General features: G+C 54.3%; 1 protein-coding gene across 1 annotated transcript in view; it reads right to left on the bottom strand.

Annotated features, from left to right (window-relative positions):
- OGFOD3 (2-oxoglutarate and iron dependent oxygenase domain containing 3) overlaps positions 1-12104 on the bottom strand; it is an 86448-nt gene that overhangs the window by 72353 nt on the left and 1991 nt on the right. Inside the window, exon 2 of the mRNA XM_069750669.1 lies at positions 2187-2401. Within this exon, the coding sequence (XP_069606770.1) occupies positions 2187-2401 (215 nt within the window). The remainder of the gene's footprint in view (positions 1-2186; positions 2402-12104) is intronic.

Below are 12104 nucleotides of genomic sequence, written 5' to 3'. Positions count from 1 at the left end.
TTTCTATCATAGCTGTAATGCTCTGTGTGTCCTGGCACCTTTCTATCATAGCTATGATGCTCTGCATGTCCTGACACCTTTCTATCATAGCTGCGATGCTCTGTGTGTCCTGACACCTTTCTATCATAGCTGCAATGCTCTGTGTCCCGACACCTTTCTATCATAGCTGCGATGCTCTGTGTGTCCTGGCACCTTTCTATCATAGCTGCGATGCTCTGTGTGTCCTGACACCTTTCTATCATAGCTGTAATGCTCTGTGTGTCCTGGCACCTTTCTATCATAGCTGCGATGCTCTGTGTGTCCTGACACCTTTCTATCATAGCTGTGATGCTCTGTGTGTCCTGGCACCCTTCTATCATAGCTGCGATGCTCTGTGTGTCCTGGTACCTTTCTATCCTAGCTGTGATGCTCTGTGTGTCCTGACACCTTTCTATCACAGCTGCGATGTTCTGTGTGTCCTGGCACCTTTCTATCATAGCTGCGATGTTCTGCATGTCCCGACACCTTTCTATAATAGCTGCGATGTTCTGCGTGTCCCGACACCTTTCTATCATAGCTGTGATGCTCTGCGTCCTGACACCTTTCTATCATATCTGCAATGCTCTGCATCCTGACACCTTTCTATCGTAGCTGCGATGCTCTGTGTCCTGGCACCTTTCTATAATAGCTGCGATGTTCTGCGTGTCCTGACACCTTTCTATAATAGCTGCAATGTTCTGTGTGTCCCGACACCTTTCTATCATATCTGCAATGCTCTGCGTCCAGACACCTTTCTATCATAGCTGCAATGCTCTGTGTGTCCTGACACCTTTCTATCACAGCTGCGATGTTCTGCGTGTCCCAACACCTTTCTATCATATCTGCAATGCTCTGTGTGTCCTGACACCTTTCTATCACAGCTGCGATGTTCTGCGTGTCCCAACACCTTTCTATCATAGCTGCGATGTTCTGCGTCCTGACACCTTTCTATCACAGCTGCGATGTTCTGCGTGTCCCGACACCTTTCTATAATAGCTGCGATGTTCTGCGTGTCCTGACACCTTTCTATCACAGCTGCGATGTTCTGCGTGTCCCAACACCTTTCTATCATAGCTGCGATGTTCTGCGTGTCCCGACACCTTTCTATAATAGCTGCGATGTTCTGCGTGTCCTGACACCTTTCTATCATAGCTGCAATGTTCTGCGTGTCCCGACACCTTTCTATTATATCTGCAATGCTCTGCGTCCTGACACCTTTCTATCGTAGCTGCGATGCTCTGTGTCCTGGCACCTTTCTATAATAGCTGCGATGTTCTGCGTGTCCTGACACCTTTCTATAATAGCTGCAATGTTCTGTGTGTCCCGACACCTTTCTATCATATCTGCAATGCTCTGCGTCCAGACACCTTTCTATCATAGCTGCAATGCTCTGTGTACTGATACCATTATATCATAGCTGCAATGCTGTGTGTCCTGACACCTTTCTATCACAGCTGCGATGTTCTGCGTGTCCCAACACCTTTCTATCATATCTGCAATGCTCTGTGTGTCCTGACACCTTTCTATCACAGCTGCGATGTTCTGCGTGTCCCAACACCTTTCTATCATAGCTGCGATGTTCTGCGTCCTGACACCTTTCTATCACAGCTGCGATGTTCTGCGTGTCCCGACACCTTTCTATAATAGCTGCGATGTTCTGCGTGTCCTGACACCTTTCTATCACAGCTGCGATGTTCTGCGTGTCCCAACACCTTTCTATCATAGCTGCGATGTTCTGTGTGTCCCGACACCTATCTATAATAGCTGCGATGTTCTGCGTGTCCTGACACCTTTCTATCATAGCTGCAATGTTCTGCGTGTCCCGACACCTTTCTATTATATCTGCAATGCTCTGCGTCCTGACACCTTTCTATCACAGCTGCAATGCTCTGTGTAATAATACCATTATATCATAGCTGCGATGCTCTGCGTGTCTGGACACCTTTATATCATAGCTGTGATGATGTCTGCGTGTTCTGACCTTTTTGTCATAACTGCGATGCTCTGTGTGTCCTAACACCTCTCTATCATAGCGACAATGCTCTGCGTGTTCTGACACCTGACATATAGCGTTTGCAACCTAAAAGTGCTGTGCAGAGCATTACATCTTCCACAATGCACTACGGCAGAGCAGCAAGCTCAGCAGGGATCAGACATGTCCTCGTTACCTGTGAACTGTTTGTGGTTCCCATAGTCCTGGGAGCATGGCACCGGGAAGAACTTGTGCTGAAGGGTCTCCTGCTGAGCAGCCAGGACCTCCATCATCTCCCCACCGGGGTACCCATAAAGAAGGAAAATACCAAGGACCGTCGTAAGCACAGTGAGGACCCCCCACAGCAGAGGACTCCGCCATGACCGTCCTGGCACCCGGCTTCTCTTGAAGCTGCAAAAAAAAAAATGCAATAATTTACTGAACAGTCTGCAGAAAGCACTGTACTGGGGCCACAGTCTGCAGAAAGCACTGTACTGGGGCCACAGTCTGCAGAAAGCACTGTACTGGGGCCACAGTCTGCAGAAAGCACTGTACTGGGGTCACAGTCTGCAGAAAGCACTGTACTGGGGTCACAGTCTGCAGAAAGCACTGTACTGGGGCCACGGTCTGCAGAAAGCACTGTACTGGGGCCACGGTCCGCAGAAAGCACTGTACTGGGGTCACAGTCTGCAGAAAGCACTGTACTGGGGTCACAGTCTGCAGAAAGCACTGTACTGGGGCCACAGTCTGCAGAAAGCACTGTACTGGGGCCACAGTCTGCAGAAAGCACTGTACTGGGGCCACAGTCTGCAGAAAGCACTGTACTGGGGCCACAGTCTGCAGAAAGCACTGTACTGGGGCCACAGTCTGCAGAAAGCACTGTACTGGGGCCACAGTCTGCAGAAAGCACTGTACTGGGGTCACAGACTGCAGAAAGCACTGTACTGGGGCCACAGTCTGCAGAAAGCACTGTACTGGGGTCACAGTCCGCAGAAAGCACTGTACTGGGGTCACAGTCTGCAGAAAGCACTGTACTGGGGTCACAGACTGCAGAAAGCACTGTACTGGGGCCACAGTCTGCAGAAAGCACTGTACTGGGGTCACAGTCTGCAGAAAGCACTGTACTGGGGCCACAGTCTGCAGAAAGCACTGTACTGGGGTCACAGTCTGCAGAAAGCACTGTACTGGGGTCACAGTCCGCAGAAAGCACTGTACTGGGGCCACAGTCCGCAGAAAGCACTGTACTGGGGCCACAGTCCGCAGAAAGCACTGTACTGGGGCCACAGTCCGCAGAAAGCACTGTACTGGGGCCACAGTCCGCAGAAAGCACTGTACTGGGGCCACAGTCTGCAGAAAGCACTGTACTGGGGCCACAGTCTGCAGAAAGCACTGTACTGGGGCCACAGTCTGCAGAAAGCACTGTACTGGAGCCACGGTCTGCAGAAAGCACTGTACTGGAGCCACGGTCTGCAGAAAGCACTGTACTGGGGCCACAGTCTGCAGAAAGCACTGTACTGGGGCCACAGTCTGCAGAAAGCACTGTACTGGGGCCACAGTCTGCAGAAAGCACTGTACTGGGGCCACAGTCTGCAGAAAGCACTGTACTGGGGCCACAGTCTGCAGAAAGCACTGTACTGGAGCCACGGTCCGCAGAAAGCACTGTACTGGGGCCACAGTCCGCAGAAAGCACTGTACTGGGGCCACAGTCCGCAGAAAGCACTGTACTGGGGCCACGGTCCGCAGAAAGCACTGTACTGGAGCCACGGTCTGCAGAAAGCACTGTACTGGGGCCACAGTCTGCAGAAAGCACTGTACTGGGGCCACAGTCTGCAGAAAGCACTGTACTGGGGCCACAGTCTGCAGAAAGCACTGTACTGGGGCCACGGTCCGCAGAAAGCACTGTACTGGAGCCACGGTCTGCAGAAAGCACTGTACTGGGGCCACAGTCTGCAGAAAGCACTGTACTGGGGCCACAGTCCGCAGAAAGCACTGTACTGGGGCCACAGTCCGCAGAAAGCACTGTACTGGGGTCACAGTCTGCAGAAAGCACTGTACTGGGGCCACAGTCTGCAGAAAGCAATGTACTGGAGCCACAGTCTGCAGAAAGCAATGTACTGGAGCCACAGTCTGCAGAAAGCACTGTACTGGGGCCACAGTCTGCAGAAAGCACTGTACTGGAGCCACAGTCTGCAGAAAGCAATGTACTGGGGTCACAGTCTGCAGAAAGCACTGTACTGGAGCCACAGTCTGCAGAAAGCACTGTACTGGAGCCACAGTCTGCAGAAAGCACTGTACTGGAGCCACAGTCTGCAGAAAGCAATGTACTGGGGTCACAGTCTGCAGAAAGCACTGTACTGGGGCCACAGTCTGCAGAAAGCACTGTACTAGAGCCACAGTCTGCAGAAAGCACTGTACTGGAGCCACAGTCTGCAGAAAGCACTGTACTGGGGCCACAGTCTGCAGAAAGCACTGTACTGGAGCCACAGTCTGCAGAAAGCACTGTACTGGGGCCACAGTCTGCAGAAAGCACTGTACTGGGGCCACAGTCTGCAGAAAGCACTGTACTGGGGCCACAGTCTGCAGAAAGCACTGTACTGGAGCCACAGTCTGCAGAAAGCAATGTACTGGAGCCACAGTCTGCAGAAAGCACTGTACTGGGGCCACAGTCTGCAGAAAGCACTGTACTGGGGCCACAGTCTGCAGAAAGCACTGTACTGGGGCCACAGTCTGCAGAAAGCACTGTACTGGAGCCACAGTCTGCAGAAAGCACTGTACTGGAGCCACAGTCTGCAGAAAGCAATGTACTGGGGTCACAGTCTGCAGAAAGCACTGTACTGGGGCCACAGTCTGCAGAAAGCACTGTACTAGAGCCACAGTCTGCAGAAAGCACTGTACTGGGGCCACAGTCTGCAGAAAGCACTGTACTGGAGCCACAGTCTGCAGAAAGCACTGTACAGAGAGCACGGTCTGCAGAAAGCACTGTACTGGGGTCACAGTCTGCAGAAAGCACTGTACTGGGGCCACAGTCTGCAGAAAGCACTGTACTGGGGCCACAGTCTGCAGAAAGCACTGTACTGGGGCCACAGTCTGCAGAAAGCACTGTACTGGGGCCACAGTCTGCAGAAAGCACTGTACTGGGGCCACAGTCTGCAGAAAGCACTGTACTGGGGCCACAGTCTGCAGAAAGCACTGTACTGGGGCCACAGCCTGCAGAAAGCACTGTACTGGGGCCACAGTCTGCAGAAAGCACTGTACTGGGGTCACAGTCTGCAGAAAACACTGTACTGGGGCCACAGTCTGCAGAAAGCACTGTACTGGGGCCACAGTCCGCAGAAAGCACTGTACTGGGGCCACAGTCCGCAGAAAGCACTGTACTGGGGCCACAGTCTGCAGAAAGCACTGTACTGGAGCCACAGTCTGCAGAAAGCACTGTACTGGGGCCACAGTCCGCAGAAAGCACTGTACTGGGGCCACAGTCTGCAGAAAGCACTGTACTGGGGCCACAGTCTGCAGAAAGCACTGTACTGGAGCCACAGTCTGCAGAAAGCACTGTACTGGGGCCACAGTCCGCAGAAAGCACTGTACAGAGAGCACGGTCTGCAGAAAGCACTGTACTGGGGCCACAGTCTGCAGAAAGCACTGTACTGGTGCCACAGTCTGCAGAAAGCACTGTACTGGGGCCACAGTCTGCAGAAAGCACTGTACTGGGGCCACAGTCTGCAGAAAGCACTGTACTGGGGCCACAGTCTGCATCAGCCACTGTACTGGGGCCACAGTCTGCAGAAAGCACTGTACTGGGGCCACAGTCTGCAGAAAGCACTGTACTGGGGCCACAGTCTGCAGAAAGCACTGTACAGAGAGCACGGTCTGCAGAAAGCACTGTACTGGGGTCACAGTCTGCAGAAAGCACTGTACTGGAGCCACAGTCTGCAGAAAGCACTGTACTGGGGTCACAGTCTGCAGAAAGCACTGTACTGGGGTCACAGTCTGCAGAAAGCACTGTACTGGGGCCACAGTCTGCAGAAAGCACTGTACTGGAGCCACAGTCTGCAGAAAGCACTGTACTGGGGCCACAGTCTGCAGAAAGCACTGTACTGGGGTCACAGTCTGCAGAAAGCACTGTACTGGGGCCACAGTCTGCAGAAAGCACTGTACTGGGGTCACAGTCTGCAGAAAGCACTGTACTGGGGCCACAGTCTGCAGAAAGCACTGTACAGAGAGCACGGTCTGCAGAAAGCACTGTACTGGGGTCACAGTCTGCAGAAAGCACTGTACTGGAGCCACAGTCTGCAGAAAGCACTGTACTGGGGTCACAGTCTGCAGAAAGCACTGTACTGGGGTCACAGTCTGCAGAAAGCACTGTACTGGAGCCACAGTCTGCAGAAAGCACTGTACTGGGGCCACAGTCTGCAGAAAGCACTGTACTGGAGCAACAGTCTGCAGAAAGCACTGTACTGGGGTCACAGTCTGCAGAAAGCACTGTACTGGGGCCACAGTCTGCAGAAAGCACTGTACTGGGGCCACAGTCTGCAGAAAGCACTGTACTGGGGCCACAGTCCGCAGAAAGCACTGTACTGGGGCCACAGTCCGCAGAAAGCACTGTACTGGGGCCACAGTCTGCAGAAAGCACTGTACTGGAGCCACAGTCTGCAGAAAGCACTGTACTGGGGCCACAGTCTGCAGAAAGCACTGTACTGGGGTCACAGTTTGCAGAAAGCACTGTACTGGGGTCATAGTCTGCAGAAAGCACTGTACTGGGGCCACAGTCTGCAGAAAGCACTGTACTGGGGCCACAGTCTGCAGAAAGCACTGTACTGGGGCCACAGTCTGCAGAAAGCACTGTACTGGAGCCACAGTCTGCAGAAAGCACTGTACTGGGGTCACAGTCTGCAGAAAGCACTGTACTGGAGCCACAGTCTGCAGAAAGCACTGTACTGGGGTCACAGTCTGCAGAAAGCACTGTACTGGAGCCACAGTCTGCAGAAAGCACTGTACTGGGGTCACAGTCTGCAGAAAGCACTGTACTGGGGTCACAGTCTGCAGAAAGCACTGAACTGGGGTCACAGTCTGCAGAAAGCACTGTACTGGGGCCACAGTCTGCAGAAAGCACTGTACTGGGGCCACAGTCTGCAGAAAGCACTGTACTGGGGTCACAGTCTGCAGAAAGCACTGTACAGAGAGCATGGTCTGCATCAGCCACTGTACTGGGGTCACAGTCTGCAGAAAGCACTGTACTGGGGCCACAGTCTGCAGAAAGCACTGTACTGGGGCCACAGTCTGCAGAAAGCACTGTACAGAGAGCACGGTCTGCAGAAAGCACTGTACTGGGGTCACAGTCTGCAGAAAGCACTGTACTGGAGCCACAGTCTGCAGAAAGCACTGTACTGGGGTCACAGTCTGCAGAAAGCACTGTACTGGGGTCACAGTCTGCAGAAAGCACTGTACTGGGGTCACAGTCTGCAGAAAGCACTGTACTGGGGTCACAGTCTGCAGAAAGCACTGTACTGGGGCCACAGTCTGCAGAAAGCACTGTACTGGGGTCACAGTCTGCAGAAAGCACTGTACTGGGGCCACAATCCGCAGAAAGCACTGTACTGGGGCCACAATCCGCAGAAAGCACTGTACTGGGGCCACAGTACTGGGGCCACAATCCGCAGAAAGCACTGTACTGGGGCCACAATCCGCAGAAAGCACTGTACTGGGGCCACAATCCGCAGAAAGCACTGTACTGGGGCAACAGTCCACAGAAAGCACTGTACTGGGGCCACAGTCCGCGGAAAGCACTATACTGGAGCCACAGTCCGCGGAAAGCACTGTACTGGGGCCACAATCCGCGGAAAGCACTGTACTGGGGCCACAATCCGCAGAAAGCACTGTACTGGGGCCACAGTCCGCAGAAAGCACTGTACTGGGGCCACAGTCTGCGGAAACCACTGTACTGGGGCCACAGTCTGCAGAAAGCACTGTACTGGGGCCACAGTCTGCAGAAAGCACTGTACTGGGGTCACAGTCTACAGAAAGCACTGTACTGGGGTCACAGTCTGCAGAAAGCACTGTACTGGGGCCACAATCCGCAGAAAGCACTGTACTGGGGCCACAATCCGCAGAAAGCACTGTACTGGGGCCACAATCCGCAGAAAGCACTGTACTGGGGCCACAATCCGCAGAAAGCACTGGACTGGGGCCACAATCCGCAGAAAGCACTGTACTGGGGCCACAATCCGCAGAAAGCACTGTACTGGGGCCACAGTCCGCAGAAAGCACTGTACTGGGGCAACAGTCCGCAGAAAGCACTGTACTGGGGCCACAGTCTGCGGAAAGCACTATACTGGAGCCACAGTCCGCGGAAAGCACTGTACTGGGGTCAAAGTCTGCAGAAAGCACTGTACTGGAGCCACAGTCTGCAGAAAGCACTGTACTGGGGCCACAGTCTGCAACAAGCACTGTACTGGGGCCACAGTCTGCAGAAAGCACTGTACTGGGGCCACAGTCTGCAGAAAGCACTGTACTGGAGCCACAGTCTGCAGAAAGCACTGTACTGGGGCCACAGTCTGCAGAAAGCACTGTACTGGAGCCACAGTCTGCAGAAAGCACTGTACTGGGGCCACAGTCTGCAGAAAGCACTGTACTGGGGTCACAGTCTGCAGAAAGCACTGTACTGGGGTCACAGTCTGCAGAAAGCACTGTACTGGGGTCACAGTCTGCAGAAAGCACTGTACTGGGACCACAGTCTGCAGAAAGCACTGTACTGGGGTCACAGTCTGCAGAAAGCACTGTACTGGGGTCACAGTCTGCAGAAAGCACTGTACTGGGGCCACAGTCTGCAGAAAGCACTGTACTGGAGCCACAGTCTGCAGAAAGCACTGTACTGGGGCCACAGTCTGCAGAAAGCACTGTACTGGGGTCACAGTCTGCAGAAAGCACTGTACTGGGGCCACAGTCTGCAGAAAGCACTGTACTGGAGCCACAGTCTGCAGAAAGCACTGTACTGGGGTCACAGTCTGCAGAAAGCACTGTACTGGGGCCACAGTCCGCAGAAAGCACTGTACTGGGGCCACAGTCCGCAGAAACCACTGTACTGGGGCCACAGTCCGCAGAAAGCACTGTACTGGGTCCACAGTCTGCAGAAAGCACTGTACTGGGGCCACAGTCTGCAGAAAGCACTGTACTGGGGCCACAGTCTGCAGAAAGCACTGTACTGGGGCCACAGTCTGCAGAAAGCACTGTACTGGGGCCACAGTCTGCAGAAAGCACTGTACAGAGAGCACGGTCTGCAGAAAGCACTGTACTGGGGTCACAGTCTGCAGAAAGCACTGTACTGGAGCCACAGTCTGCAGAAAGCACTGTACTGGGGTCACAGTCTGCAGAAAGCACTGTACTGGGGTCACAGTCTGCAGAAAGCACTGTACTGGGGTCACAGTCTGCAGAAAGCACTGTACTGGAGCCACAGTCCGCAGAAAGCACTGTACTGGGGCCACAGTCCGCAGAAAGCACTGTACTGGGGCCACAGTCTGCAGAAAGCACTGTACTGGGGCCACAGTCTGCAGAAAGCACTGTACTGGGGCCACAGTCCGCAGAAAGCACTGTACTGGGGCCACAGTCCGCAGAAAGCACTGTACTGGAGCCACAGTCTGCAGAAAGCACTGTACTGGGGCCACAGTCTGCAGAAAGCACTGTACTGGAGCCACAGTCTGCAGAAAGCACTGTACTGGGGCCACAGTCTGCAGAAAGCACTGTACTGGGGCCACAGTCTGCAGAAAGCACTGTACTGGGGCCACAGTCCGCAGAAAGCACTGTACTGGGGCCACAGTCCGCAGAAAGCACTGTACTGGGGCCACAGTCCGCAGAAAGCACTGTACTGGAGCCACAGTCTGCAGAAAGCACTGTACTGGGGCCACAGTCTGCAGAAAGCACTGTACTGGGGTCACAGTCTTCAGAAAGCACTGTACTGGGGCCACAGTCCGCAGAAAGCACTGTACTGGGGCCACAGTCTGCAGAAAGCACTGTACTGGAGCCACAGTCCGCAGAAAGCACTGTACTGGGGCTACAGTCTGCAGAAAGCACTGTACTGGGGCCACAGTCTGCAGAAAGCACTGTACTGGGGCCACAGTCTGCATCAGCCACTGTACTGGGGCCACAGTCTGCAGAAAGCACTGTACTGGGGCCACAGTCTGCAGAAAGCACTGTACTGGGGCCACAGTCTGCAGAAAGCACTGTACTGGGGCCACAGTCTGCATCAGCCACTGTACTGGGGCCACAGTCTGCAGAAAGCACTGTACTGGGGCCACAGTCTGCAGAAAGCACTGTACTGGGGCCACAGTCTGCAGAAAGCACTGTACTGGGGCCACAGTCTGCAGAAAGCACTGTACTGGGGCCACAGTCTGCAGAAACCACTGTACTGGGGCCACAGTCTGCAGAAACCACTGTACTGGGGCCACAGTCTGCAGAAAGCACTGTACTGGGGTCACAGTCTGCAGAAAGCACTGTACTGGAGCCACAGTCTGCAGAAAGCACTGTACTGGGGCCACAGTCTGCAGAAAGCACTGTACTGGGGCCACAGTCTGCAGAAAGCACTGTACAGAGAGCACGGTCTGCAGAAAGCACTGTACAGAGAGCACGGTCTGCAGAAAGCACTGTACTGGGGCCACAGTCTGCAGAAAGCACTGTACTGGGGCCACAGTCTGCAGAAAGCACTGTACTGGGGCCACAGTCCGCAGAAAGCACTGTACTGGAGCCACAGTCTGCAGAAAGCACTGTACTGGGGCCACAGTCTGCAGAAAGCACTGTACTGGGGTCACAGTCTGCAGAAACCACTGTACTGGGGCCACAGTCTGCAGAAAGCACTGTACAGAGAGCACGGTCTGCAGAAAGCACTGTACAGAGAGCACGGTCTGCAGAAAGCACTGTACTGGGGTCACAGTCTGCAGAAACCACTGTACTGGGGCCACAGTCTGCAGAAACCACTGTACTGGGGCCACAGTCTGCAGAAAGCACTGTACAGAGAGCACGGTCTGCAGAAAGCACTGTACAGAGAGCACGGTCTGCAGAAAGCACTGTACTGGGGCCACAGTCTGCAGAAAGCACTGTACTGGGGCCACAGTCCGCAGAAAGCACTGTACTGGGGCCACAGTCCGCAGAAAGCACTGTACTGGAGCCACAGTCTGCAGAAAGCACTGTACTGGGGCCACAGTCTGCAGAAAGCACTGTACTGGGGCCACAGTCTGCAGAAAGCACTGTACTGGGGTCACAGTCTGCAGAAAGCACTGTACTGGGGCCACAGTCTGCAGAAAGCACTGTACTGGAGCCACAGTCTGCAGAAAGCACTGTACTGGGGCCACAGTCTGCAGAAAGCACTGTACTGGGGCCACAGACTGCAGAAAGCACTGTACTGGGGCCACAGTCTGCAGAAAGCACTGTACTGGAGCCACAGTCTGCAGAAAGCACTGTACTGGGGCCACAGTCTGCAGAAAGCACTGTACAGAGGGCACTGTCTGCGGGAAGCACTGTACAGAGGGCACGGTCTGCAGAAAGCACTGTACAGAGGGCACGGTCTGCAGAAAGCACTGTACAGAGGGTACGGTCTGCGGGAAGCACTGTACAGAGGGCACGGTCTGCAGAAAGCACTGTACAGAGGGTACGGTCTGCAGAAAGCACTGTACAGAGGGCACGGTGTGCGGGAAGCACTGTACAGAGGGCACGGTCTGCGGGAAGCACTGTACAGAGGGCACGGTCTGCAGAAAGCACTGTACTGGGGCCAGAGTCTACATCCGGCATTGTACCGGGGGCACCATCTGCGGGAAGCACTGTACTGTACTGGGGGTACAGTCTGCATTAGCCACTGTACTGGGGGGCACAGTCTTCGGCAAGCACTGTACTGGGGGCACAATCTGGGGGAAGCACTGTACTGAGGGCAGTCTACAGCCGGCACTCTTCTAGTGGCACCGTCGTGGCAGGCACTGTTCTGGGTTCACGGCTTGTGCCTGGCACTGTTCTGAGTGCATGGTCTGTAGGGGGCACTGATCTGGGGGCATAATCTTAGCCTGACATTGTTCTCGGGCCATGGTCTGTGTCTGGCACTGTTATAGGGGAACGGTCTGTGTCTGGCTTTGATCTG

Source organism: Ranitomeya imitator, chromosome 2, assembly GCF_032444005.1.
Source record: "Ranitomeya imitator isolate aRanImi1 chromosome 2, aRanImi1.pri, whole genome shotgun sequence".
NCBI classification, from domain to species: Eukaryota; Metazoa; Chordata; class Amphibia; order Anura; family Dendrobatidae; genus Ranitomeya; species Ranitomeya imitator.
This window is presented reverse-complemented; position numbering and strand designations above follow the sequence as displayed.